This window comes from Vicia villosa, linkage group LG1 (genome assembly GCF_029867415.1).
Source record: "Vicia villosa cultivar HV-30 ecotype Madison, WI linkage group LG1, Vvil1.0, whole genome shotgun sequence".
In the NCBI taxonomy this organism is placed as follows: Eukaryota; Viridiplantae; Streptophyta; class Magnoliopsida; order Fabales; family Fabaceae; genus Vicia; species Vicia villosa.
In genome coordinates, this window is record NC_081180.1 from 215,055,347 (window position 1) to 215,080,647 (window position 25,301).

Genomic DNA, 25,301 nt, shown 5'->3' on the forward strand with positions numbered 1-25,301 from the left:
TAATTAAATTGAATTAAAGGGCAGAAATAAATGTAAAAAGAAATAGAACCGGGAACTTAGCTTTGATCTGATGTGGTTCGTAGTCGGAGGAACTCTGAAGCATGCACAAGCTATGAATTTTGCAAAACAATTCCATGCTCACGATGGTAGTACCTCGCAAAAACAAGAAAGTGTTAATAAAAAGTTAATTAAAATTGACGGAAAAATCTAAGAATTCAAATTAAATTCTAACGAACTTAAGTGAAACAAATTTTTTGTATTCTTTTAATATATGAGAGAAAATAAGAATAAATAAACTCTACATAAACTTGTTTTTTATTTTAATACGAAAAAGAAAGTTTAATTACACATTTATTTTGTATTTTTCTATATTACCTAATTAGAGATTAAAAATGAACAAACGTTAAAATGAACAGTTAAAAGAGAATTAACAAAATTAATAAAGAGACTAAATTAAGGAAGAGTTTATTGTTTTGAATTTTTAGAAACAATACAAATGATAGAACAAATTGCTAGCATGAAGACTTTCTTTTGGTTATCTAGCTAAAATTTAATCAAACGTTGGTTAACTTTAATTAAGATCTTATCCATTTAAGTGAAATTAAATAATAATAACCCTTATGTTAGTACATTGTATCAATCTATAGGTTAGTAAATAATTATTGAAAATTATCTATAAACAAAATACAAAGGGGCGGTGCCCTTATTAGTTCAATCAGCATGTTACACAGTAAAAAAAACATAATTTGACCTTTCAAAAATAAGGGTCCAATGGTGCTACGACATGTGTCGTGGAGTTAGAAAGATAAAGAAAATCAAAACAAAAGGTAATACAATAATACCAGTAAACTAGAATGAACAAAAACGTACCTCTGTTCCTCTTTACTCACAATCAAACGCACAGAAATCCAACAAATCAATTGAAAGGCCAACATGGAATGCATCATACAAGAAATTACAACAATCAACTATTCGAACAGAGGAAAACGGAAGCGGAACGTTACCGATAGAGAAACTTGATTGGATCTGTATACCAATCGAGTCTGATGCCGCTGCGACAAGGAAGATGACGGTCGTGGCGTCAAAGATCGTCGGCTGTGTGGTGCTCTCTGTTTTCGGCGCCGAATGAAAGGGCTGAGAGATCTTTAGCGGCACTTGCGGTGGCTTCCAAGCTCATAGCCGGTGAGTGATGCTCGCGGAAGGTGGTAGGATCTGAAATCAGGCTGAGTTCGCGGCTGACGGTCGAGTTGGTGTTCGAAGGTTGGCCGCGTGATGGTTGCAGGTGACGGCATCAGCGTCGAGAGCGTGAATCTCGCGGTGGTGTGATTTGAACTGGTGCGCAGTCGGTATCAGAGGAGGGATGACGGTCGTGCTTGCTTGCTGCGGCGTGGAGGGTGAATTCGCCGGCGGATTCGGTGCGGACAGTTTCTCTTCTTTTCGTAGTCGTTTTCAATTTCGCTTTGAATTGCTTCCAATTGTGTGTCTTGCTATTTTCCTGTAAAAACAAAGAGAAGAAAATTTATATAATTAGTACTGCTTGTGTTTTGGTATTATGGTGGTTTATATCGTGGTTGGATCTACAAGTTGCTGTTAGTGATTATGGTGATAGAGGTTGAATGGTGGAGAGGCTTAGTTTACTGGTTTCTGATTTGTATGGTGTGTAGTTTGTGTTGACTCAAATAACAAAACGGTGCTCTTTTGTAGTGTATATACAGAAAACAACATCGGCGGCGGAAGTATGTACGTCCAAGTGTTGGTTCGGATTTTGTTTCTACTTAAGAGAGACCAAGGGTTCAAAATTAGGTGTACGTGAAAGTTTGTACAAGAGAAATAGGTTAGGATTGTTCCCCCCCGAGAGGTTAGAGAATAAGATTAGTATTTATAAGACAAAATTAGGTTAAACTTAAAATAAGATAAAATCAATAATAATTAAAATTTGAAATCAAATTTGATTTGATCTTCAAATTATAATTATTTTGATAAAAACTGTCCTAAAATAAAATCAATCAAGTATTTTTGTATTTTGGATTTTTTTTGACTAAAAAGTGCATAAAATGGCAAAAAGTAAAAAATAAATATTTTTTAAATTGCTTAATTAATAAATACGAAAATTAAAATTAAATTATTAAAAAAACTTATTTTTTTGATTTTTTAATATAAATGAAAACATTAAAATTAAAACTAGATTTAGCAACCAAATAAAACAGAAAGAAAAAAAATGTTAGTAAATGAGAATCGAACTCGGGAGCTCGCACTCGCAAACCTTACACTCTTACCAAACGCCCTATCACTTTTATTCGTAATAAAGTGGCCATCGTAAATATATGTGGGCAAATTTTGGGGTATGACAGGGGGCAAAAGCTTTTGAATAGAACTTGCATGAACCAATCCATTACCAATGAAGCCTTGAATAAATGGTGAACCAATCCTTGATGAATAAAACCCTAAATTCTTGGTCAAACCATCATGCCCATGCTTTAAGCCACAATTGAGAATCCTCCGAAACAAAACCAAATGCTATATGTGGATGTTAATGAGAATGAGTGATGAATGAGGATTGGGAAATTTTTGGGGTGTCACATTAGCATATATCACAAGTCACGCTCGAAGAGCCATACCAACAAACAACTCCGAATGTTCAACCAGAAAAATGAAAATCAAGCATTGATCACAACCTAACTATTCCATAGGCACAAGCATAATCGGTACCATGCCCGAATTCCATCTCATAAGTGCATTAACAAAGTATTTCTAAAGTAAGCATATACAATTCAATAGACTACCTCATGTTATACAAGCATATTCAATTCATATAAACATGGGATAACAACTCATACTACACACATGGTAATACACCACTATACAATGTTTAGGCAAGCTATAATAGTCGAGGAGGAAATTGATTCCCATTACGGAACGATTATGTACTCAAGGGAACCAAAAATAAAATTCTGCAACACACGGCTCGCTCAGCAAAGTCCTAACTGGCTAACTGAGACATAAAACCGAAGGGTTCACGTTTCACAATCTCGCAAAGCGGGCTAGGTCCGCTTAGCGAGCTCGCGATTTCTACAAAATACAAACAGCACCCGCTTAGCGACCTGAGTTTGCTTAGCGAGATGACAATTTTGCAGAAAAATGCAGCTGACAACTGGCCTGCATTTGAGGCTCTTCCACCCCTCTCCACTACCTGCATGTATCACTTAATAACACACATATACAGTAGATATCATCCTCAAGCACTAATCAACAACAAAATCATGGGTTCATCAAGAATCATGGATTTATCACTCAAATCCCTAAAACCACAAAATCATACAAACCCTATAGCCACCCCAAGTCTCTATCTATGAGACTCACCTGATTAAGCTGAAGAAGGGGCTACAAAAATTAGAGGTTGTTGATGAAGATTGATGGGTTGAAGGTGCATGCAAGATTTAATATGGATTGAGTCTTCTTCTCCTCCGCTCTTCTTTCACGTCTCTCTTCTCTTCCAAAATTCTATTTTATTCCAATAAAAATGAAATTGATATTTTAGCCAAACAACCCTTAAGTCTTATTATTAGGTGTAAAGACTAAAACACCCCCCAACTAGACTTTATTTACCACAATGCCACTTAGTTCTAATCCAACCATATATTTACCATATATACATTCTTATATTTGGAAAATAGGTTATTACAACCAAAATGCAACTCATACCATTTATCAATCACAATAACATATATCATACAAGCCAATCAATGTCATTCTCAACAATCACCAAAAACAACGTATACATTTGCTAAATTTAAGCATCATGTATACATACAGTTATCAAAAACCTATACAATTAAGAATTATCCATATAATCTTAATATCCAAGCATATCACCAAAATTCAACACATTGAGTTATTCACCAATTGTACAAAACATATTTATCATACAACAATCACAACAATGCATACAATTAGCATTCAACAATTCCATATATCACAATTAACACATACTACGAAATACCAATACATGTTATCCACAATTAACATTAATCCCCGACATACACAATTACATGTCATTTACACAACCACATAACAACTAAGTCATCAAGTAATCATTCTCCACAATTACATTCAAATAGCATATATTCACTGGCACGCATCATGAATATCATACCACATATAATATCAACAAATGTTATTCACAATTCATCGATTCATAACTCACATATACATAATTACATGTTATTCTCACAACAACGTCATAATTAATTCATCAAGTGTCAACCATTCTAGTTCTATCATGTAGATAATTTCATTAGCTTCCTAATGCTTCGAACGACACATAATCTATCGTGTTATGATTTTTATGGTAGATTTCAAATTCCATCTGGTCCTCCTAACAAATTTGATGGAGCTTTTGGACTAGTATGGAAATTGGATGTGCCTTTTAAAATTAAGGCTTTTGGTTGGAGGCTTTTTCTCAATAGACTTCCAAGAAAAGGACCTTTTGGTGTATAGAGGTATTTCTTTTCCTTTAGAAAATTTAAAGTGTACTTTTTGTGAAATTAATTTTGGAGAATCGAGATCATTCCTTTTTTAATTGCTTGGTGGTTAGGAAGATATGGAGCGAGATAGCTTGTTGGGTTGGTAAATTGGATAGGATGAAGGATAAGTGTTTATGGCATTTATTGGATTGACACTTGTTTTTTCAGTTTCATAAGGTTAAAGAAAGTAAGTAGGAGTAGTTTGGCTCGCCACTTTATGGACATTATGGTTAGTGAGGAACGAGGTTTGTTTCTGGAATGATGCTTGAAACATTAACAACAACTTTTGAATCATAAAGCTTTTGGTTTGGCTCGCCATATCCTACCAAACAAAAAAATTTAATATATACGTAAAGAGAAAAAAATTGATGTACACTAAAAAAATTTGAAGAGTATTATTCAAGAGTTTCTTCAAGAAAGTGATCATTATGCAAAATTAAATATGAAATAACTCATGAATTTAGAATTATTAATTATTTGTATGCCGGAATAAGGAGAAAGTTTCAATTTTAATTTTTTTTTTTAATTTTAAATATTATCTTGTTCCATTAATTAATATTAGGATGTAGCTATTTTTTCGCTTTTAACAGAAGAATCAGACAGTTTAGGGAGAAAATGTCTAGGCAAGGCAATAGAAACTCAATCATGGCAGATCCTGTGTCTCTTACGCATAAGGTAGATTTTATGATGTTTAAACAAACTGATGTTGTTTTATATTTATTATGACTGATTGTGTTTTTTTTATATAGTTGGTATTAGAGACGGTAGGAACATTCATTTTTGTGTTTGTCAGGTTTTGGGATTGCAATTACAAATCTTATCAATGAGAATAGAGTGATACTTCCTGGAATTGCAATTATTTGGGGACTTATAGGTGTGGTATTGCTATATTATCTTGGTTGCATTTCTGGTGGCCATTTCATTCCAGTTGTTACAATTTTTCGGACATTTGCCGGAAGATTACCAATGATGCAGGTGAATTACAAAACGCAATCTAATATAAGAAAATATATTTATTGTTACATTTTTTTCTTCAGCTATTAATATTAATTTAGTTTCAACATGTAGGTGCCAGCATATATATTTGCTCAATATATTGGATCAATAGCTGGATTTGAAGCTCTCCAATTAATATTTGGTGACAAACCAAATCGTTTTTTGATAATTCTTTCGACTGGTTCTAACCTCCGAGCATTCATTATGGAATTTTTAATCACTTTCTATACTATGCTCATCATTTCTAAAGTCTCCAGCAAAAATAGATTGGTAATTTTTAATAAAAAATAATTGATTTATTATTATTATTATTATTATTATTATTATTATTATTATTATTATTATTATTATTATTATTATTATTATTATTATTATTATTAGTGTTGAGATGAGCATTTGTCCGTCCCTTTTTTTAGTATGCATATGTTGTATGAAATAATTTTTTTTTTAGAAAGGGATATTCTTATCCCATCTTTAAGTTATTACAACTTACTCCATATCCTTATAATTAATTTTTCTTAATTTAATGACTAAAAATAATTAGTAACAATTTTCTCTCTTCATATTTAATTAATTATTATTTTTAACTATTAGATTGAAAAAAATTAATGGTTTAGACGTAAAGTAAGTTGTAATAACTTACTCTTGAAGTAAGAATAACTCTGCTCTAGTTTTTTAACATTTTTTTTAAAGTTAAAGGGGTTGCAATTAAAAAGTTATTAATTGTGTAATTGAAATGTTAATTGTTATTCATTTAAAAATAAGATAATCAATTTTTACTTGTCACCTTTTATTATTTTTTAGTAATATTTATACAAAATTAAAGGGTAAAATAGACAAGAAAATAAGCTACACCAAAATAAGGTGTTGCCTTTATGTATTATTATAAATTATTCTAATAATTATAATTAAATTAATGATTATTATGTTTAAATATTTAATTGATCATGCAAATGTTTTTTTTTTAATTTTAATTTTTGTAAATTTGTTTATTTATGCAGATTAGTGAATTGGTTGGATTTGCAGTTGGGGCGACAATTATTCTAAGCATGTTATTTGTTGGGTATTAATATTAAAACCTCATTAATATTATATATCATTAAATATGTTACATATTTTTATGAAAGATGTTAAGCTAATGAGGGAAAATATTTTTGACAGACCGTTTACAAGAGCAGCTATAAGAGCATCAATGAATCCAACAGAAAGATTAAGCTCAACTATTGTGCACCATGAATATAAAGATTTGGAGTGGCCTATATTAGGAACTTTGGGTGGCTCATTGACGTATACTTTCTTCATACATTCAAGCAAAATGGTACGCAAAATGGTACGTGAGCAAAACAACAATTTTTACCCCCCAAATGTATTCGGATCGTTGGCTTTAAAAATAATGATGTATTAGGATTGAAAGAAATATCTATAAAATCCATAAAATCCATAATATCTATGAAAGAAATATGTATGTTTCTTGTATGATTTATCACTTTAAAATTATATAATTGAATATTTGGGTAATACTTCTTTACATTAACAGCGTACTATCATTTTTTAGATATACAGCTCTCTCATATTGTATTGAATATGTTGTTGTAGTTATTTATTTAAAAAATAATTATTATTATAATTTAAAATATTTTAACAAACAAATTATATTTTATTTATTTATTTTAAAATTAATTTATTAGTCACCATTAAAATATTATTTTGACTAAGATGTAATTAAAATTGAATTATCATTTAATGTGTATAACATCTTTCAGTTTTTAAATTAAGCTTTCAAAAATATTGTGCATGTTATCGTTATTACTATTATTACTTATTATTACTGTTTTACTGTGCATGCCGTTTTATGTACGTTACAAAATATTGATTCAAAGCAATGTGATATTCTAATTAATGGGATAGTAATGACATTAATGTTTAGATTTTATTGACTAAGACTATATGGATTTGATTAGTATAATATGGGTTACTATTGAATTTGATGAACAGAGAAAAAATATATTCTGCACGTATTAAAAAGAAATGTTTTCTTAACTTTTTTATTTTTTGATTTTTTATATGCTGGGTTAATATTTAGTAGCTCAAAAAGATTGGTCTTGCAAGTTCTGAATCCTCGGCTTACCGAGAAGAATCTGTTAAATCCTGGGGGATTAGCGAATTACGCGAAAAATCCTTAAGGACAGCGCGATCAGCGCGTCTCAGATTATCTAACCGGTTCTTATTTTACAGGTCTTCATAGCACACTTTTCAACATATGTAACACCCCGTACATATATGTCTAGAATAATATGCGGTGATGCTATAAATGGTACAAGAAACATACATAAGTGATAAAGACAAGAAATTAAAATCATATACAATTCAAATATGCAACTGAAAACGTATATGATCGGCTTGCCTTCAACAATGCACAGCGGAAAGATAACGTCTGACGAGGTCTTCCTGCCAATTACTTGTCCACACTCTTCAAAGCAGTCCATCAAGCAATCCGTCTACTTCTAACCTGTTCCTAAAAATATTAAGAGGATTGGGGTGAGATTACTAAATCTCAGTGAGTTCCCCTATCTTACGGGTTCGCTCGGTTCTACAAGGTGCATGCAAACAAACGGATTCACCGAGAATCCAGGTTTCCTCACGGTCAGGTACAAGTACAAACAAGGATACACCACCATTGGAAGTCACATAACTATCCAATGAGGCAACAACAACAAACAGGCTCACAGCCAACAACAAACAAGTACAGTTCCACGGCTTATGACTTATGGCGGCCCATGCTGCTTACCCCAGGCAGGTCTTACGCGCGCGCTGCTTATCCCAGATAAGACTTACACACCAATACTACATGACGAACCACGCTGCTTACCCCAGGCAAGTCTTACTAGTGGCACTGCTCATCCCAGATAAGTCTTACTCGTCATGTAACACATATAAGCCTGGGACCATACAACAAACAAGAAAATATGCAGACCCGTACCCATGTAAGAGGAATTCAGGAGTAAGTTACAGCCCGCTAATTAGGCTACGCAATCCACACCCTCGGTGAGTTACACCCGTGCATCGCATCAAGAAACTTGTACCGGCACACTGCACGATGGAACGAATGAGTCCTAAGTGGCATCCCATTCGCGATGAGTTACAGCGATGACACTGCCTATATGGCGTCACAGGCTCGCCAACCATCAAAATGCACGTATGAAGGACCCAGCCAGCTCAGTACAAAAACGTGATCTTGACAACACAAGCCCACCGGGCGAAAGCCTAGTGATCTTGCCTACGTGGCATCACTAGAGGTGAATCAAAAGTAATATTCCCTACATGTCATTACTTCTCCACCATACCAAGCACGCCAATATGTTAACGTAAAGTGGGATACGCCCCGTAGGCCCTCACAAGCATATCGCAGTGGTAGCTCAGGTGTGTAGAACATACCGAGAACGCCGATGAGTTAACGTCGAGTGGGATAGGCCCCATAGGCCCTCACAAGCACATCGCAACGGTATCAATGTTCTAAGCAATTTACCCCCTAATAGCCTAGGCCTACTCCGACTCTAGCATACATAACAACCATGCTCATAGAGCCATACAATCAAAATAACTCTGAATGTTCAACCAGAACAAAAGAGAAATCATGCATAATCACAACATAATAATTTCCATAAAGGAACATCGATATAAATACATGTTTCATACATATATTAGTACCATAAAGTGGTCATATCTTACCATTCATCATATAATGTATTCTCAACATAACTCACCTCCTTTGCATACATACATACATACTAGTAGCATTAGTGATCATATCTTACCATTAAGCATTCACTTACCATATTAAATAATTAAACTAAATGCATTAGATTTAAGCATATTATTATAGAGCATCAAAATACCTTTCCCACGCTTCCGACCGGGCTTCGTTTTGAGTTGTAGAACTCAAGTTATTGTCGAAATAATAAAGGGATAATTTTCTGTCAGGTGCAATCGATTTGCACCAGTGTGCAATCGATTGCTCACTGAACCAGAAGCGTAGAATGTCAATTTTTCACAGTGCAATCGATTGCTTGACCCCTGCAATCGATTACTTACTGAACCAGAAGCAAAAATCACATTTTTCTTGCATAAAACCAATTCCAATAGTGTTCTAACTCATTCTTAGATTACCCAACAACCCAAATACGAATTTCATCATATATTAACAGTCCATAGCATATATTTTCATCAAAAGAGCACATATTTCACCGACCAAATTAACATGCAAGGCATTGATCACAATCTAAACCCTTAATCATGTCATGTCACAAAATCCCAATTCCTACCCAAGTTCTAACTATGGAACTCACCTTATTCCATGAAGATTCTGAGTTGAAGAGGTTAAGAGGATGATAATGGTGCTCTCAAGGTTCTCCTTTGATCAAAACTCTACCTCCAATGTTGTCAAACCCGCATGCATGACTTTCCTAAAAGTCAGCATCAACTCCTCTTCTTCAAACGCGTTTTTCTCCATGATAAATAACATGCAAGAGGTGATCCATATATGCAAATTGTAGAGAAATTCGTAAGCTTTCCAACAAGACCAGAATCAGCTCAATCGGAGTTACGAGTGAAGAGTTATTACTTGATTAGTGAGGGTTGTACCATAGTTGCGAAAATGGAGGATGAAGATAATGAACACGAGTCTTCCTCTTCTCTCCCATGCCTCTAAGCTCTCTCTTATTCTTTCCAATTCTGATTCTTTAAGCCAAACAAACCCTTATTAAAGATATATTCTTTCTTGGCCCAAAATGCCCTTTAACTGAGTGGTATTTACAACAAATGCCACTTAGTTCTATTCTAACTAAGCCCGTAGATTCCACTAATTCTCTTTAATCCTTCATAGTATATAAATATACATGCTTAGACAATATAGAATATTACATTCTCCCCCCTTAAATAGAATTCGCCCTCGAATTCCTTCCAATCACCATGATAACAAGCTTCTCACATCTCCTCCAACGAGGGGATGAATGTTCCTTACATTCCTCCTTTGGATACCCTCACGACTTTCGTTGAAGGTAATTTCATCCAAGAGAACAACTCACTTATACACTCGCGTCCAAATACTCTTGACTAGGAGTCTTAGCCCTTACACATCGCATCTCTTTCGAGGTCCCCAACCTCTACTCATCATACTGAGCCTGTAGCCTTGGAACTGATGGCAATCCATACCTAGTTGGATATTCATCGTACCTCATATCTGCCGAACTCATCCTTACTTAACATAATCCACAGACTTACCACTCTCCCCCTTGGTTTCTGGAAACATTGTCATTCCAAGAAATCTTACCAAAACTTTCCTTCAATGACGATATTCCATATTCACTTCCAAAAATATCCTTCATTCAGTCTTAGATCACATAACTGCCACTACAAACCACAAGGGAGTAGAATCCCGCAACTACAATCTTGATATCCGACAACTTCGCATGTAGCTCAACAGACAAAGGGTGAACTCTAACAGCGGTCCTACAACCATCGCCCAAGTTTTCACGCACGCTCATAAGTGCACAAGACATGAGTCTTCTTCAAGCAACATCTTTTACTTGACTTCATCATTCCCATGGTCACTATATTCACAAGCTCGACCATCGACCAGGGGGACATCTGATCATACATCAATCATGAAGCCTCCTCTAAGTTGTTACATTAACAATACCTCTCGAGATTATGGTGGATCATTGGGAGATAGGAGCAAACGAAACACTGCTCTAGCGGGTTCTCTTAGGAAGATATCCACATTCCAACGTAAAATCCTACAAGTAGTCCGTCCACCCCACTACATACTTATCTGGTTCTGCCTATCCGTTGTGCTACTCTGATCTCTACCGGTCACACACTCATTGGAATCCTCTGAATCACACTTCGTCCATGGTCCACTTAGTTTCATTACTACACCATACTTAGTCTTTCAGTAGCAACAGTTTCTTCTCGGCATTCGTCCAAATATAACACGTGCCAGAACCTTAAACACACTCATCGCCCACTACTCTCCGAGGTTGAGTAATCCCCAAAATCAAGTCACTAACTTTTCCATTACTATGGACTAGGTCTACGTGAACATAACTTGGTCCACATGCTTCGGTTCCAGAGCTCCTAAAGCCAAATACTTTCTCTGATTACGAGTTTGCCTTATCTTATCAACTTCCACATCTTATATCTTCCACGATAACTCTCCCCAACCATACGACCTCATACCGTTGGTGTGACAGTACTTATAATAACCCACGCGAATTGACTAATGTAATAATCCTTTCTCAGTCGTACTTCAATCACGTAGTCCTCCAATTCCTTTCGTCTCTAAATCTGAAACAAAGATGATTCATTCGGTTGTGTTCCCTAATGCAACATTTCTAACTGCTAAGGTGTAGTTACAAAACAAGAGATCATACTCTGTGCCTTGGACATCTCCTTTCGAAATTCCACGACACTCCCAAAACTAATGTGCCTCTACTTATCCAAGTTCGGCATTGTCCATGTTACTGAGGATCTACAGATACTCCTCTAGGTATACCCCCACATCGAGCTAATCCAAGATACATTTCATCCACTCCAACACTATTCACCAAGGTTAGAGAATAGCCACGCATTGTGTTGTCTAGGATACACTGTTTACACATATCTTATCTCGGATACTAACACACACAAAGGTTCACCTATCTGACATATTAGAAAACATCCATGATGTAGAAACCTAAAATTCTCACGTGACCACAACCACCCAAGGTCTCCTTATAAGCATAGCGTTAGAATCTAATCCATCTCATTGTCACCCGCTCGTATAATCCTGAATCATCGAGCGTGACATATGGATCCTTATCTCACCAACCTTATGAGAGTTTCGGATTCCTCTCTCACGAGTGCCAAATCAGGATCCTACCTCGAGTTTCAGATCAACACTGCCTCATATCTATCGGAAAAGATGACTCATGCATCCCGTGTACGACAACGATAATGTGGCGTCATACTTGTCTGGTAGTACTGACATGGTGGTCCAACTCCAAGACCATGCATTCAAGTAAATTTACCTAGTAGCATATAACGATCTCCACTCGTATCCTATCGCCACGACCGACAATAACTAGACAGGTCTCCCACTAGGGTTATTGCTCCTCAAGTCCTTCCAGTCACACTTCTTAGGATGCTGAAACCTAAGAGTGTTACACGTTCGGGGTTAACTTCCTCTAAACGTAACAAGCTAGATCTGACTTGATAAGAATTCAGTTCGAGTTCATATGTCGGGTGTGTACTCATTTACACAAGGAACACACAAGAAATTTCCAAAGATAACTCCCATCATATAGGAAAATCATGACTACAATAACAACCACACACTGTGGTCAGCTTGCCATTGTTATAGATAGCAACTAGTTCAATCCCCCTAAGCACCCAACACCTAGCGTAGTTCTACGACTTCACTCGGGGTTAGATGAATCACAACTAGTATGGAACATGGATTACTGCACTCTGCATTTTCATTCAGCTGCCTCTGAACGTAGTTCTAGGACTCACGCATTTCAGAATGGGCATGGAGATGCAGTAATTCCTTCCATCAGAATAGATGCCCAAGACTTTCCCTAATGGAGGTCACCACTTCCACTGTTCTATCAACCCTTCACTAGGTAACTACATACTACTTATAGTATACCAGAACGAGTCAGAGTGTAGCACCTTATCCATCCAAGTACTGCCCAGGCCAGAGTAACTAAAAGATCCAATATCCCTGTCCAAACTCCCATAAGTCTTCCATTCAACCGTTTCTCTATCCATGTATGCTATTGACACCATGATCGAGTAACAAATCCCTTAACTGCCACAAGCTGAGCTTTATCACATAATTCCCTTACTCCATTCCTACTCTGGTGCTTCATGGATTTCCCCCACTACTACAAGGATCCAAAGAAGGTTCACTCCGTCCAATCGGAATCTTGGAACTTCCAGTCGTCTGAACCTTACTACGACAGTTGGGTTGTACATGATTCCTCAACCAACACTCCTCTTATAGTTGACAATCCCAATGTATCATTTTACTTAACTGGCTTCTACCACTCTAGCTCGAGTCACTTAGGTCTTACGCGTCCTCGTGGTGGCTCCACCGCGATCTTATCTATCGCATATATAGTCAGTGAGCTGGCCAGGCTCAACGAATGAATACTATGATAGTAGAAATCGGGCGAGCAACACACACATGTGAGGAAGAAGAGAATTGCTATTGATGTCTCATGGCAGGGACAAGAATCGATCTGCTCTGATACCAACTGTAACACCCCGTACATATATGTCTAGAATAATATGTGGTGATGCTATAAATGGTACAAGAAACATACATAAGCGATAAAGACAAGAAATTAAAATCATATACAATTCAAATATGCAACTGAAAACGTATTTGATTGGCTTGTCTTCAACAATGCACAGCGGAAAGATAACGTCTGACGAGGTCTTCCGGCCAATTACTTGTCCACACTCTTCAAAGCAGTCTATCAAGCAATCCGTCTACTTCTAACCTGTTCCTAAAAATATTAAGAGGATTGGGGTGAGATTACTAAATCTCAGTGAGTTCCCCTATCTTACGGGTTCGCTCGGTTCTACAAGGTGCATGCAAACAAACGGATTCACCGAGAATCCAGGTTTCCTCACGGTCAGGTACAAGTACAAACAAGGATACACCACCATTGGAAGTCCCATAACTATCCAATGAGGCAACAACAACAAACAGGCTCACAGCCAACAACAAACAAGTACAGTTCCACGACTTATGACTTATGGCGGCCCATGCTGCTTACCCCAGGTAGGTCTTACAGGCGCGCTGCTTATCCCAGATAAGACTTACACACCAATACTACATGACGAACCACGTTGCCTACCCCAGGCAAGTCTTACTAGTGGCACTGCTCATCCCAGATAAGTGTTACTCATAATGTAACACATATAAGCCTGGAACCATACAACAAACAAGCAAATATGCAGACCTGTACCCATGTACGAGGAATTCATGAGTAAGTTACAGCCCGCTAATTAGGCTACGCAATCCACACCCTCGATGAGTTACACCCGTGCATCGCATCAAGAAACTTGTACCGGCACACTGCACGATGGAACGAATGAGTCCTAAGTGGCACCCCATTCGCGATGAGTTACAGCGGTGACATTGCCTATATGGCGTCTGTGGACCTCCGTTTTTCGGGCCATACCTCTGAGCGGGAGAGATACGTGAACTGACTCTTTTTTATCGCTTATGCTTTCGCATTTTTGAAAATTCACAGAGTCGCCACCGACCTTTTATTTTATCCAATTAAGGAAAGGTTTATAAAAGAAACAGAAAAAAGACCTTTAAGAAATTCTGGGTAAGGGGGTAGGTTATACAAAGGGAAGGTGTTAGCACCCTTTGTATCCATGGTTATCCATGGACTCTTAAGTTTGCTTAGCTCACTTGTTTTTCGATCACTTTTCAATTGCTTTAGAATGCTCATATGTGGTTTCAAATACCTTTGTAAATTGAATTTGTAATGATCCTTGTGCAGATGTATACAAAATGTTTGTTTATCTTTCGAAAGATGTTTTGAAAAGAACGTTAACTTTGTAATGATCCGTGTTTGGATGTATACAAAATATTGTCTTTTTGGAAAGTTTTGTTTTGAAAAACAACAGTGTATGAGAATTTTGTTTGTCTGGAATGTCAAGAGGTCATGAAGCTCATCAAGGCTGCAGGTTTGATTTAAACTGTTACTCATTTTTCAAAGTGTTATGAAATGCTGGTGAAGGAATTTATTGTGAATTTGTCTCAAGATTGTGGTGATGGAACAACTGATGATTTTCATAAGGTGTATGTTAGAAGAAAGTGTATAGATTTTTCCCCTGCTGTTATCAACCTATATCTAGGTAGAGATGCTGAGGCTCAACCTGAGCTTGAAGTGACTGATAATGAGGTTTGCAAGGTAATCACTGGTGGTAAGGTTAAGAAGTGGCCCATAAAGAGCAAACTGTCTGCTAGTTCTCTTAATGTCAGGTATGCATTGCTGCACAAAAGTGGTGCTGCTAACTGGGTGCCTACCAATCACACTTCCACCATTGCTGTTGGCCTAGGAAGATTCATATATGCTGTGGGAACCAAGACAAAATTTGACTATGGGACCTACATATTTGATCAAACTATGAGGCATGTTGGTACCTCTGCTACCAAGCTTCCCATTGCTTTCCCATCTCTGATATGTGGAATAATCCTCAAGCAACACCCTGGAATTCTGAAAAGTAAAGATTCTGTATGTAAGAGGGAGAGTGCTTTGTCTTTTCACTACAAGCTGTTGCAGAGGTCTGATGACAAGACATCTGCTGGGACATCACAACCCAGCAAATCTGTGAACAAAGCTCTTCTTATTGCTGAGCTAAAAGAGACTTGTCAAGAGTTGGACAACAGGAAGCTGAAACTTGAAAATCTCATCCACAGTCTTGAGCAGTCTACAGATGATGATCTGGATGGTGAAAAGGGTGGTGACAATATGGATGAAGACAAAGAGGCTGAGGAAGAGGCTGAGGGTGCTGAGAGTGGGAGTAGTGATGCTGCTGAATGGACTAGTAGCTCAAGTGATGACAATCCTGGTGGCTCTAGTGATGAAGACAGTGATGGGTCTGATGATTAGCTCTGCTGAGCTGAATATGTTTTGGCTCCTTTTGTGGCTAAAAAGGGGGAGTAATTTGGTAGTGGTTTGGTAGTGGTAGTGTAGTTGTAATGGTTGTTCTGTTATTTTGGTGATCTCTTGGTTTTTTTTGGACATGGTTGTTTTGTGGTTTTCTTTATTTTGGGTTTTCTCTGGTTCTCCCTGACAATGACAAGTGGTTTCCATAACAGTTGATTAAGTAGATGTTTTCTGGTTTTCTGGTGATTAATCAAGTTGCTGTCAGAATTTATTTTTCTGTTACAGAATTTATTTTTCTGTTGTTGGCTGCTGTGTATGCTCTGATATCTGTTTACATCTATTAGTGTTTTTGCCAAAAATTTGCCAAAGGGGGAGTTTGTAGATGTTGTTGATTGGCTGTAATTTTTGGTAAAACTAGTTGTGGTTCTATCTTGTCAAAACTGGTGTCATGACATGCATTCTGCTGTTGTGAAGTCTTTCCTTATGCAGGCCTTTACCTGATGTCAAGGCCGATGTCATGACATTCGCAGCTGTTCGTTCTTTTCTATTACTATTTATGGTTATGTGATCTGATAAGATCCTATGCGCTTTATTTGGTAATGATGGATTCTGATCTGTTTCAAGGACGTCTTGGATGATTATTATTATTAGTTCCTTGATTTATGGAGATTAGTTTTATTAGGGTTAAAACTATTTTGTGGATCCAAGGCCCAGCTGCTGTATTGTATGAAGGCTATTTATTCCACGCAGGTGCTGCTGTTGACGTTAGGGTTTTTGTTTGAGAAACTTTTAGAGTTCTTTGTTTTTAAGTCTTTCGTTGTAGCTTTCTTGTAAGCCAAACAATCATCATGATGATTGTCTTGGTCTAGGCGTTTTGTTTTGAGTTGTAAGAAGTACTCAAAGCTTTTAAGCAAGAGTACTATTGTACTTGATCAAAGCTTTTAAGCAAGATCAAGTTGTGTCCTTGAAGAGTGTCTTCTTTTGTTATTCGTTGGTTAGTTTTCATCACTGCTGTGATTGAGGGGGAGTGAGTAGGATCTCTGGTCTAAGTTGTTTAGATTGAAGTTGCATTGGGTAGATATTAAGTGAAAGGCGTAATCTTGATTTGTATTACCTTTAATTGATATTACTTATAGTGGACTTCCTCCCTGGCTTGGTAGCCCCCAGATGTAGGTGTGTTTGCACCGAACTGGGTTAACAACTTTCCTGTGTTATTTTTCTGTTTACTCTTTGTTCTTTTGTTTAAAAACGTTTAGATAGTAATGTCGTGACATCCTGTTAGACATCACGTGTCTGAGTCCAGAATTTCAATTGGCATCAGAGCAGGCACCCTGCCTGTTTTTACTGGGTGAGATCTAGGGACAGTATTTTCTGGTACTATGGACAAAGAAGGTGGTGGATTTGTGATTAGACCACCCATTCTGGATGGTTCTAATTATGATTATTGGAAACCTCGCATGGTGGCTTTTCTGAAGTCCGTGGATAGTAAAGCATGGAGAGCTGTGAACAAAGGATGGGAACATCCTGTTATTACTGATAAAGATGGCAAGAAAACTCTTAAACCAGAGGAAGAATGGGACAAAGATGAAGAGGCATTGGCGCTTGGCAATTCTAAAGCCTTAAATGCTTTATTCAATGGAATTGACAGGAATATTTTCAGACTGGTGCACCAGTGTGAACTAGCCAAAGATGTCTGGGATACCCTCAAGACTACTCATGAGGGCACCTCCAAAGTGAAGATGTCAAGACTTCAACTGCTAACTACAAAGTTTGAAAATCTAAGGATGAGGGATGATGAAAGTATTAAGGATTTTCATATGAATATACTGGATATTGCTAATACCTCAGGAGCTTTGGGAGAGAAAATGTCTGATGAAAAGCTGGTGAGAAAAATTCTTAGATCCCTACCTAAGAGATTTGATATGAAAGTTACAGCTATAGAAGAGGCACAGGACATCAGCAAAATGAAGGTAGAAGAGTTAATTGGATCTCTTCAAATCTTTGAGATGGGAATCAGTGAAAATTATGAAAAGAAGAACAAAAGCATAGCTTTTGTGTCCAACTCTCAAGAAGAAGTAGAGGAAAGTAGAGAAGAGAATCTATCTGAATCTATAGCTATGCTTGGCAAACAATTCAACAAAATTATGAGAAGAATGGATCAGAAGCCAAGACCTAATGCCAAGAACATCTCATCAGACATCAATAGATCTTATGACTCTGGCAGAAGAGCTAAACCAGAAGAAAAGTACAATCACAGCAAAGGGATTCAATGTCATGGATGTGAAGGGTATGGACATATAAGAGCTTAATGCCCTACTTATCTCAAGAAACAAAAGAAAGGATTGTCAGTCTCCTGGTCTGATGAAGATTCTGAGAGTGATTTTGAAGAAGAATCAGCCAAACATGTCACAGCCCTTACTGGAGTTTGCAATTCTGATGAAGATTCTAGTGAAGATGAGCTATCCTTTGAAGAGCTGGCAACCTCCTACAGAAAGCTGTGTATCAGAAGTGCTGAAGTGTGTCAACAAGGTGAAAAGCAGAAGAAATACATAGCTCAGTTGGAGGCTGATAACAAAGGGCTTAGTGAAACTATATCTGAACTGAATAGTTAAATTATCATGTTACAATCCAAACTTGATCAGATGTCAAAATCTGTAAAAATGTTGAACAGTGGCACGGATATGTTGGAGGAGATTTTGCAGGTTGGAAAAAGTTCAGGAGATATGTCTGGTATAGGATTTGTTGGTGCAAAGAAACATTCCCAAGATAGTAGCAGAACTAAACCTGAAGCTGAGATGTTGAAACCGATGTCAAAACATGTGACTCAACATCACGAGAAAAGTGAAATGAAGAGAAAGTTTCAAAGACGGAGATGTCATTACTGTGGGAGATTTGGACACATTAAGCCTTTTTGCTTCAGATTATATGGATACCCAGATCAAGCTCCTTACTACAAACCTAAGCAGATCATGCCCATCCAGAAGCAACAATGGAAGCCTAAAAATATGGCTTTAATAGCCCATACATCTCTTAGAGTTTCAGCCAAAGAAGACTGGTATTTTGACAGTGGATGTTCCAGACACATGACTGGACTCAAGAATCTGCTTGTTGATATCAAGAGTCATTCTACTAGTTATGTAACCTTTGGTGATGGAGCTAAAGGAGAAATCAAAGGAGTTGGAAAATTAGACTGTTCAGGAGTGCCAAATTTAGAAGGTGTTTTGTTGGTCAAAGGCCTGACTGCTAATCTTATAAGCATCAGTCAACTCTGTGACAAAGGATACCAAGTCAACTTCACTAAAGCTGAGTGTGTGGTTACTAATGAAGAAAAGGAAGTAGTAATGAGGGGTGTCAGATCCAAAGATAACTGCTACTTGTGGGTGTCTCATGAATCCAGCTATTCTACTGTATGCTCTAAGGAAGAAGAAGCAAAGCTGTGGCACCAAAAACTTGGTCACCTTCATCTAAGAGGTATGAAAAGGATTATTTCTCTGGAAGCTGTGAGAGGAATTCCTAAGCTACAAATTGATGAAGGAAGAATATGTGGTGAATGTCAGGTAGGAAAACAAACCAGGATGTCACATCCAAAGGTTACACATCTGACTACTTCCAGAGTTCTTGAACTGCTACATATGGACTTGATGGGACCAATGCAAATAGAAAGTCTTGGAGGAAAGAAATATGCTTATGTGGTGGTAGATGACTACTCCAGATACACATGGGTAAATTTCATCAGAGAAAAATCAGATGTGTTTGATGTTTTCAAGGACCTATGTCAAAGAGTTCAAAGAGAAAAAGAAAATGGTGTTGTGAGAATTAGGAGTGATCATGGAAAGGAATTTGAGAATCAAAAGTTTGCTGATTTCTGCTCCTCTGAAGGAATACATCATGAATTTTCTTCCCCTATTACTCCACAGCAAAATGGGGTTGTTGAAAGAAAAAATAGAACTATTCAAGAATCAGCCAGAGCCATGATCCATGCTAAGAATCTTCCTATCTACTTCTGGGCTGAAGCCATGAATACTGCATGTTATGTCCATAATAGAGTTACCTTAAGAAAAGGAACCTCTACCACCCTATATGAGATCTGGAAGGGAAGAAAACCCACTGTCAAATACTTCCATGTGTTTGGTAGTAAGTGTTACATTCTTGCTGATAGAGATCACAGAAGGAAGATGGATCCCAAGAGTGATGAAGGAATCTTTCTGGGCTACTCTACGAACAGTAGAGCCTATCGAGTGTTCAACTCAAGAACCAGAATAATAATGGAGTCCATAAATGTTGTGGTTGATGATGACCACAATCAAGCAGATGTCACAGAAGATGTCGGAACATTCTGGGATATTACAGCTGAAGGATCTACAAGAGAAGATGATTGCAGTCCTACTATCACAGAATCTGAGACTAAACTTCCTAACAAGAGTCCATCAATAAGAGTTCAAAAAAATCATCCTAGTGAACTTATTATAGGTGATTTCAACAGTGGAATTACTACAAGGTCAAGGGAAGTAGTTTCAAACTCTTGTTTTGTGTCAAAAATTGAACCTAAAAATGTCAAGGAAGCCTTAACAGACGAGTTCTGGATTAATGCCATGCAGGAAGAACTAGGCCAGTTTGAAAGGAATGAAGTATGGGAGCTGGTACCAAGACCTAAAGGTACTAATGTCATTGGAACAAAATGGGTTTACAAGAACAAGTCAGATGAACTGGGAACTGTTGTCAGAAACAAAGCAAGGCTAGTTGCTCAAGGATACACTCAAGTTGAAGGAATTGACTTTGATGAAACCTTTGCTCCAGTTGCTAGACTTGAGTCAATTAGATTACTGCTAGGAGTTGCTTATATTCTAAAATTCAAACTATATCAGATGGATGTGAAGAGTGCTTTCTTGAATGGATACCTGAGTGAGGAAGTTTATGTGGAGCAACCTAAAGGTTTTGCTGATCCAAATCATCCTGACTATGTGTACAAACTAAGAAAAGCTCTTTATGGCCTAAAACAAGCCCCTAGAGCTTGGTATGAGAGACTAACTGAGTTTCTTACTGGTAATGGGTACAGGAAAGGAGGAATAGATAAAACTCTCTTTGTTAAAGATGAAGGAGGAAAGATCCTGATTGCTCAAATCTATGTGGATGATATTGTGTTTGGGGGGATGTCAGACAAGATGACTAGACATTTTGTTGATCAGATGCAATCAAAATTTGAAATGAGTCTAGTTGGAGAATTAACTTATTTTCTTGGGCTGCAAGTTAAACAGATGGAAGACTCAATCTTTCTCTCTCAGAGTAAGTATGCTAAAAACATTGTTAAATAGTTTGGAATGGAAAATGCTTCTCACAAAAGAACACCAGCTCCTACTCACTTAAAGTTGTCCAAAGATGAAAAGGGAACCAGTGTTGATCAAAGTTTATATAGAAGCATGATAGGAAGTCTGCTGTATCTCACAGCCAGTAGACCTGATATTGCTTTTGCTGTTGGGGTGTGTGCTAGGTATCAAGCAAATCCTAAGATCAGCCATATCAACCAAGTCAAGAGGATCCTGAAATATGTGAATGGTACTTGTGAATATGGAATGCTCTACTCTCATGGGTGTGAACCTATTCTCACTGGATATTGTGATGCAGATTGGGCTGGAAGTGCTGATGACAGAAAAAGTACTTCAGGAGGATGTTTCTTCTTGGGTAATAATCTTATTTCATGGTTCAGCAAGAAACAAAATTGTGTGTCCTTGTGCACTGCAGAGGCAGAATACATTGCAGCAGGAAGTAGTTGCTCTCAGCTTGTTTGGATGAAACAAATGTTAATAGAATACAATGTCACACAAGATGTCATGACATTATATTGTGACAACTTAAGTACCATTAACATTTCAAAGAATCCCATTCAGCATAGCAGGACCAAGCACATTGATATTAGACATCATTACATTAGAGATCTTGTTGAAGATAAAATAATTGCCTTGGAACATGTTGCTACAAACCTTCAATTGGCTGACATTTTCACAAAAGCCTTGGATGCAAATCAATTTGAAAATCTAAGAAGCAAACTAGGCATTTGTCTTTGTGAAGGATTATAGCAATTAATTGGGTGTGGGGCCAGCAATATTTCTCTCTCCAAATCTTTGATATCATTACACATTAAAGTGTATTTTCCCCCCCTTTTACAAGTTACACAAACGGTTTCCATTCCTCCAAAACCTCTCCTCCACACTCACGCTATCTCTCTGTGTTGCTGCATTCACAATCCCTTACCCAGATTTCCACTTTCTCTCACCATGTCTCAGAGTTCTCCCTCAAAGAAATCTTCTCCTACCTCTGAAACAGCATCAGGTTCTAGGGCACCAAATGTTGTGAGTGATCAAGATGTTGTGCTGGATGTTGTGCCATTGAACTCTGTTCCTGCTACCGATACTGTCCGTAATCCACCAAGAAAGATGCATGCAAGAAAATTAACTGGGGGACCTGTTCCTGAAACCTTTTCTGTTCAAGGTAGAGAGGGTTCTGCTTATGTTCACAATGCGATCGCAGGTATTGTCACAAGAATCTTGAATGAAGGGCACAAGGTTGATGGGATATCTGTTCCTCTAGCCCAGATGTCTGCCTCTGAGAACAGCAAAGATGATCAAGATGGTCAAGATGATGCTAGCAAAGATCAGGGTGATGTTGAGACATCGGTTGATAACACTGATGAGAAGAACCCAGGTGCCAAAGAAGTTGAGACATCTGAAGCTATTAATGTTGAAACATCTGGTACTAAAGATGCTGAAGTTCTTGAGCCTGAGAAAGCTGAAGAGGTTCCTGTTGCTGCTTCTAAAGAAACCCCTAATGAAGGTCCTACTGTGCATGATGTTGTGAATCTGAATGATCTGGATGATTCTATTGACATTGCTGATGATGAACTCATCTCTAGCATCTCTCATAGAGTCAAGACTCGTAAGGGCAAACAGGCTTGTGATCAAGATTTCTCCAAACCTCAGGTTACTCCTCAAAAGAAGGTCACTATAAAGAAGGTCAAGAAGGTCCTTGCTGAACCTTCAACCACAGGGAGCAAGGCTACTGTGAAGAAGAGGAAAGAAAGAAGTGTTTCTGTCCCAGAAGATGATGTCTTAAGTGATGTCCCTGACATCCCATCCAAGAAGAAGATTGCTGTCACAAAGTCCTCCACAAAGGTTCGTGATGTTCCTTTGGATAACATTTACTTGCACTATGCTTCAAATGCTATCCAGTGGAAGTTTGTCTATCAAAGAAGGCTGGCTCTGGAAAGAGAATTAGCAAATGATGCTCTGGAATGTCAAGAGGTCATGAAGCTCATCAAGGCTGCAGGTTTGATTAAAACTGTTACTCATTTTTCAAAGTGTTATGAAATGCTGGTGAAGGAATTTATTGTGAATTTGTCTCAAGATTGTGGTGATGGAACAACTGATGATTTTCATAAGGTGTATGTTAGAAGAAAGTGTATAGATTTTTCCCCTGCTGTTATCAACCTATATCTAGGTAGAGATGCTGAGGCTCAACCTGAGCTTGAAGTGACTGATAATGAGGTTTGCAAGGTAATCACTGGTGGTAAGGTTAAGAAGTGGCCCATAAAGAGCAAACTGTCTGCTAGTTCTCTTAATGTCAGGTATGCATTGCTGCACAAAATTGGTGCTGCTAACTGGGTGCCTACCAATCACACTTCCACCATTGCTGTTGGCCTAGGAAGATTCATATATGCTGTGGGAACCAAGAAAAAATTTGACTATGGGACCTACATATTTGATCAAACTATGAGGCATGTTGGTACCTTTGCTACCAAGCTTCCCATTGCTTTCCCATCTCTGATATGTGGAATAATCCTCAAGCAACACCCTGGAATTCTGAAAAGTAAAGATTCTGTATGTAAGAGGGAGAGTGCTTTGTCTTTTCACTACAAGCTGCTGCAGAGGTCTGATGACAAGACATCTGCTGGGACATCACAACCCAGCAAATCTGTGAACAAAGCTCTTCTTATTGCTGAGCTAAAAGAGACTTGTCAAGAGTTGGACAACAGGAAGATGAAACTTGAAAATCTCATCCACAGTCTTGAGCAGTCTACAGATGATGATCTGGATGGTGAAAAGGGTGGTGACAATATGGATGAAGACAAAGAGGCTGAGGAAGAAGCTGAGGAAGAGGCTGAGGGTGCTGAGAGTGGGAGTAGTGATGCTGCTGAATGGACTAGTAGCTCAAGTGATGACAATCCTGGTGGCTCTAGTGATGAAGACAGTGATGGGTCTGATGATTAGCTCTGCTGAGCTGAATATGTTTTGGCTCCTTTTGTGGCTAAAAAGGGGGAGTAATTTGGTAGTGGTTTGGTAGTGGTAGTGTAGTTGTAATGGTTGTTCTGTTATTTTGGTGATCTCTTGGTTTTTTTTGGACATGGTTGTTTTGTGGTTTTCTTTATTTTGGGTTTTCTCTGGTTCTCCCTGACAATGACAAGTGGTTTCCATAACAGTTGATTAAGTAGATGTTTTCTGGTTTTCTGGTGATTAATCAAATTGCTGTCAGAATTTATTTTTCTGTTACAGAATTTATTTTTCTGTTGTTGGTTGCTGTGTATGCTCTGATATCTGTTTACATCTATTAGTGTTTTAGCCAAAAATTTGCCAAAGGGGGAGTTTGTAGATGTTGTTGATTGGCTGTAATTTTTGGTAAAACTAGTTGTGGTTCTATCTTGTCAAAACTGGTGTCATGACATGCATTCTGCTGTTGTGAAGTCTTTCCTTATGCAGGCCTTTACCTGATGTCAAGGCCGATGTCATGACATTCGCAGCTGTTCGTTCTTTTCTATTACTATTTATGGTTATGTGATCTGATAAGATCCTATGCGCTTTATTTGGTAATGATGGATTCTGGTCTGTTTCAAGGACGTCTTGGATGATTATTATTATTAGTTCCTTGATTTATGGAGATTAGTTTTATTAGGGTTAAAACTATTTTGTGGATCCAAGGCCCAGCTGCTGTATTGTATGAAGGCTATTTATTCCACGCAGGTGCTGCTGTTGACGTTAGGGTTTTTGTTTGAGAAACTTTTAGAGTTCTTTGTTTTTAAGTCTTTCGTTGTAGCTTTCTTGTAAGCCAAACAATCATC

At 37.6% G+C, this 25,301-nt stretch overlaps 3 protein-coding genes across 3 annotated transcripts; all 3 read left to right on the forward strand.

Moving 5' to 3' along the window:
* The first annotated feature begins 5,277 nt into the window (after positions 1–5,277).
* LOC131622433 (aquaporin NIP1-2-like) lies at positions 5,278–6,952 on the forward strand. Its single transcript, XM_058893464.1, has 4 exons — positions 5,278–5,498; positions 5,592–5,789; positions 6,521–6,582; positions 6,681–6,952. Exons 1-4 carry the CDS (start codon positions 5,490–5,492, stop codon positions 6,922–6,924), a joined length of 513 nt encoding a protein of 170 aa, XP_058749447.1. The 5' UTR covers positions 5,278–5,489; the 3' UTR covers positions 6,925–6,952.
* Positions 6,953–15,310: 8,358 nt separating this feature from the next.
* On the forward strand, positions 15,311–16,198 carry LOC131594702 (uncharacterized). The gene has a single exon (XM_058866896.1). The coding sequence runs from the start codon at positions 15,311–15,313 to the stop codon at positions 16,196–16,198; it is 888 nt and encodes a 295-aa protein (XP_058722879.1).
* Positions 16,199–22,626: 6,428 nt separating this feature from the next.
* LOC131594709 (uncharacterized) lies at positions 22,627–24,456 on the forward strand. The gene is made up of 2 exons (XM_058866909.1): positions 22,627–23,307; positions 23,569–24,456. Exons 1-2 carry the CDS (start codon positions 22,627–22,629, stop codon positions 24,454–24,456), a joined length of 1,569 nt encoding a protein of 522 aa, XP_058722892.1.
* The last annotated feature ends 845 nt before the right edge of the window (positions 24,457–25,301 follow it).

Bases quoted from the DNA above. Each gene is read 5' to 3' on its own strand.
- LOC131622433 (XM_058893464.1), top strand. The intron at 5,790-6,520 runs GTAATTTTTAAT...TTATTTATGCAG, and splicing joins TCTCCAGCAAAAATAGATTG to ATTAGTGAATTGGTTGGATT. The intron at 6,583-6,680 runs GTATTAATATTA...TATTTTTGACAG, and splicing joins CTAAGCATGTTATTTGTTGG to ACCGTTTACAAGAGCAGCTA.
- LOC131594702 (XM_058866896.1), top strand. From the start codon at position 15,311: ATGCTGGTGAAGGAATTTATTGTGAATTTGTCTCAAGATTGTGGTGAT.
- LOC131594709 (XM_058866909.1), top strand. From the start codon at position 22,627: ATGCATGCAAGAAAATTAACTGGGGGACCTGTTCCTGAAACCTTTTCT. The intron at 23,308-23,568 runs GTCCCTGACATC...ATGCTGGTGAAG, and splicing joins AAGATGATGTCTTAAGTGAT to GAATTTATTGTGAATTTGTC.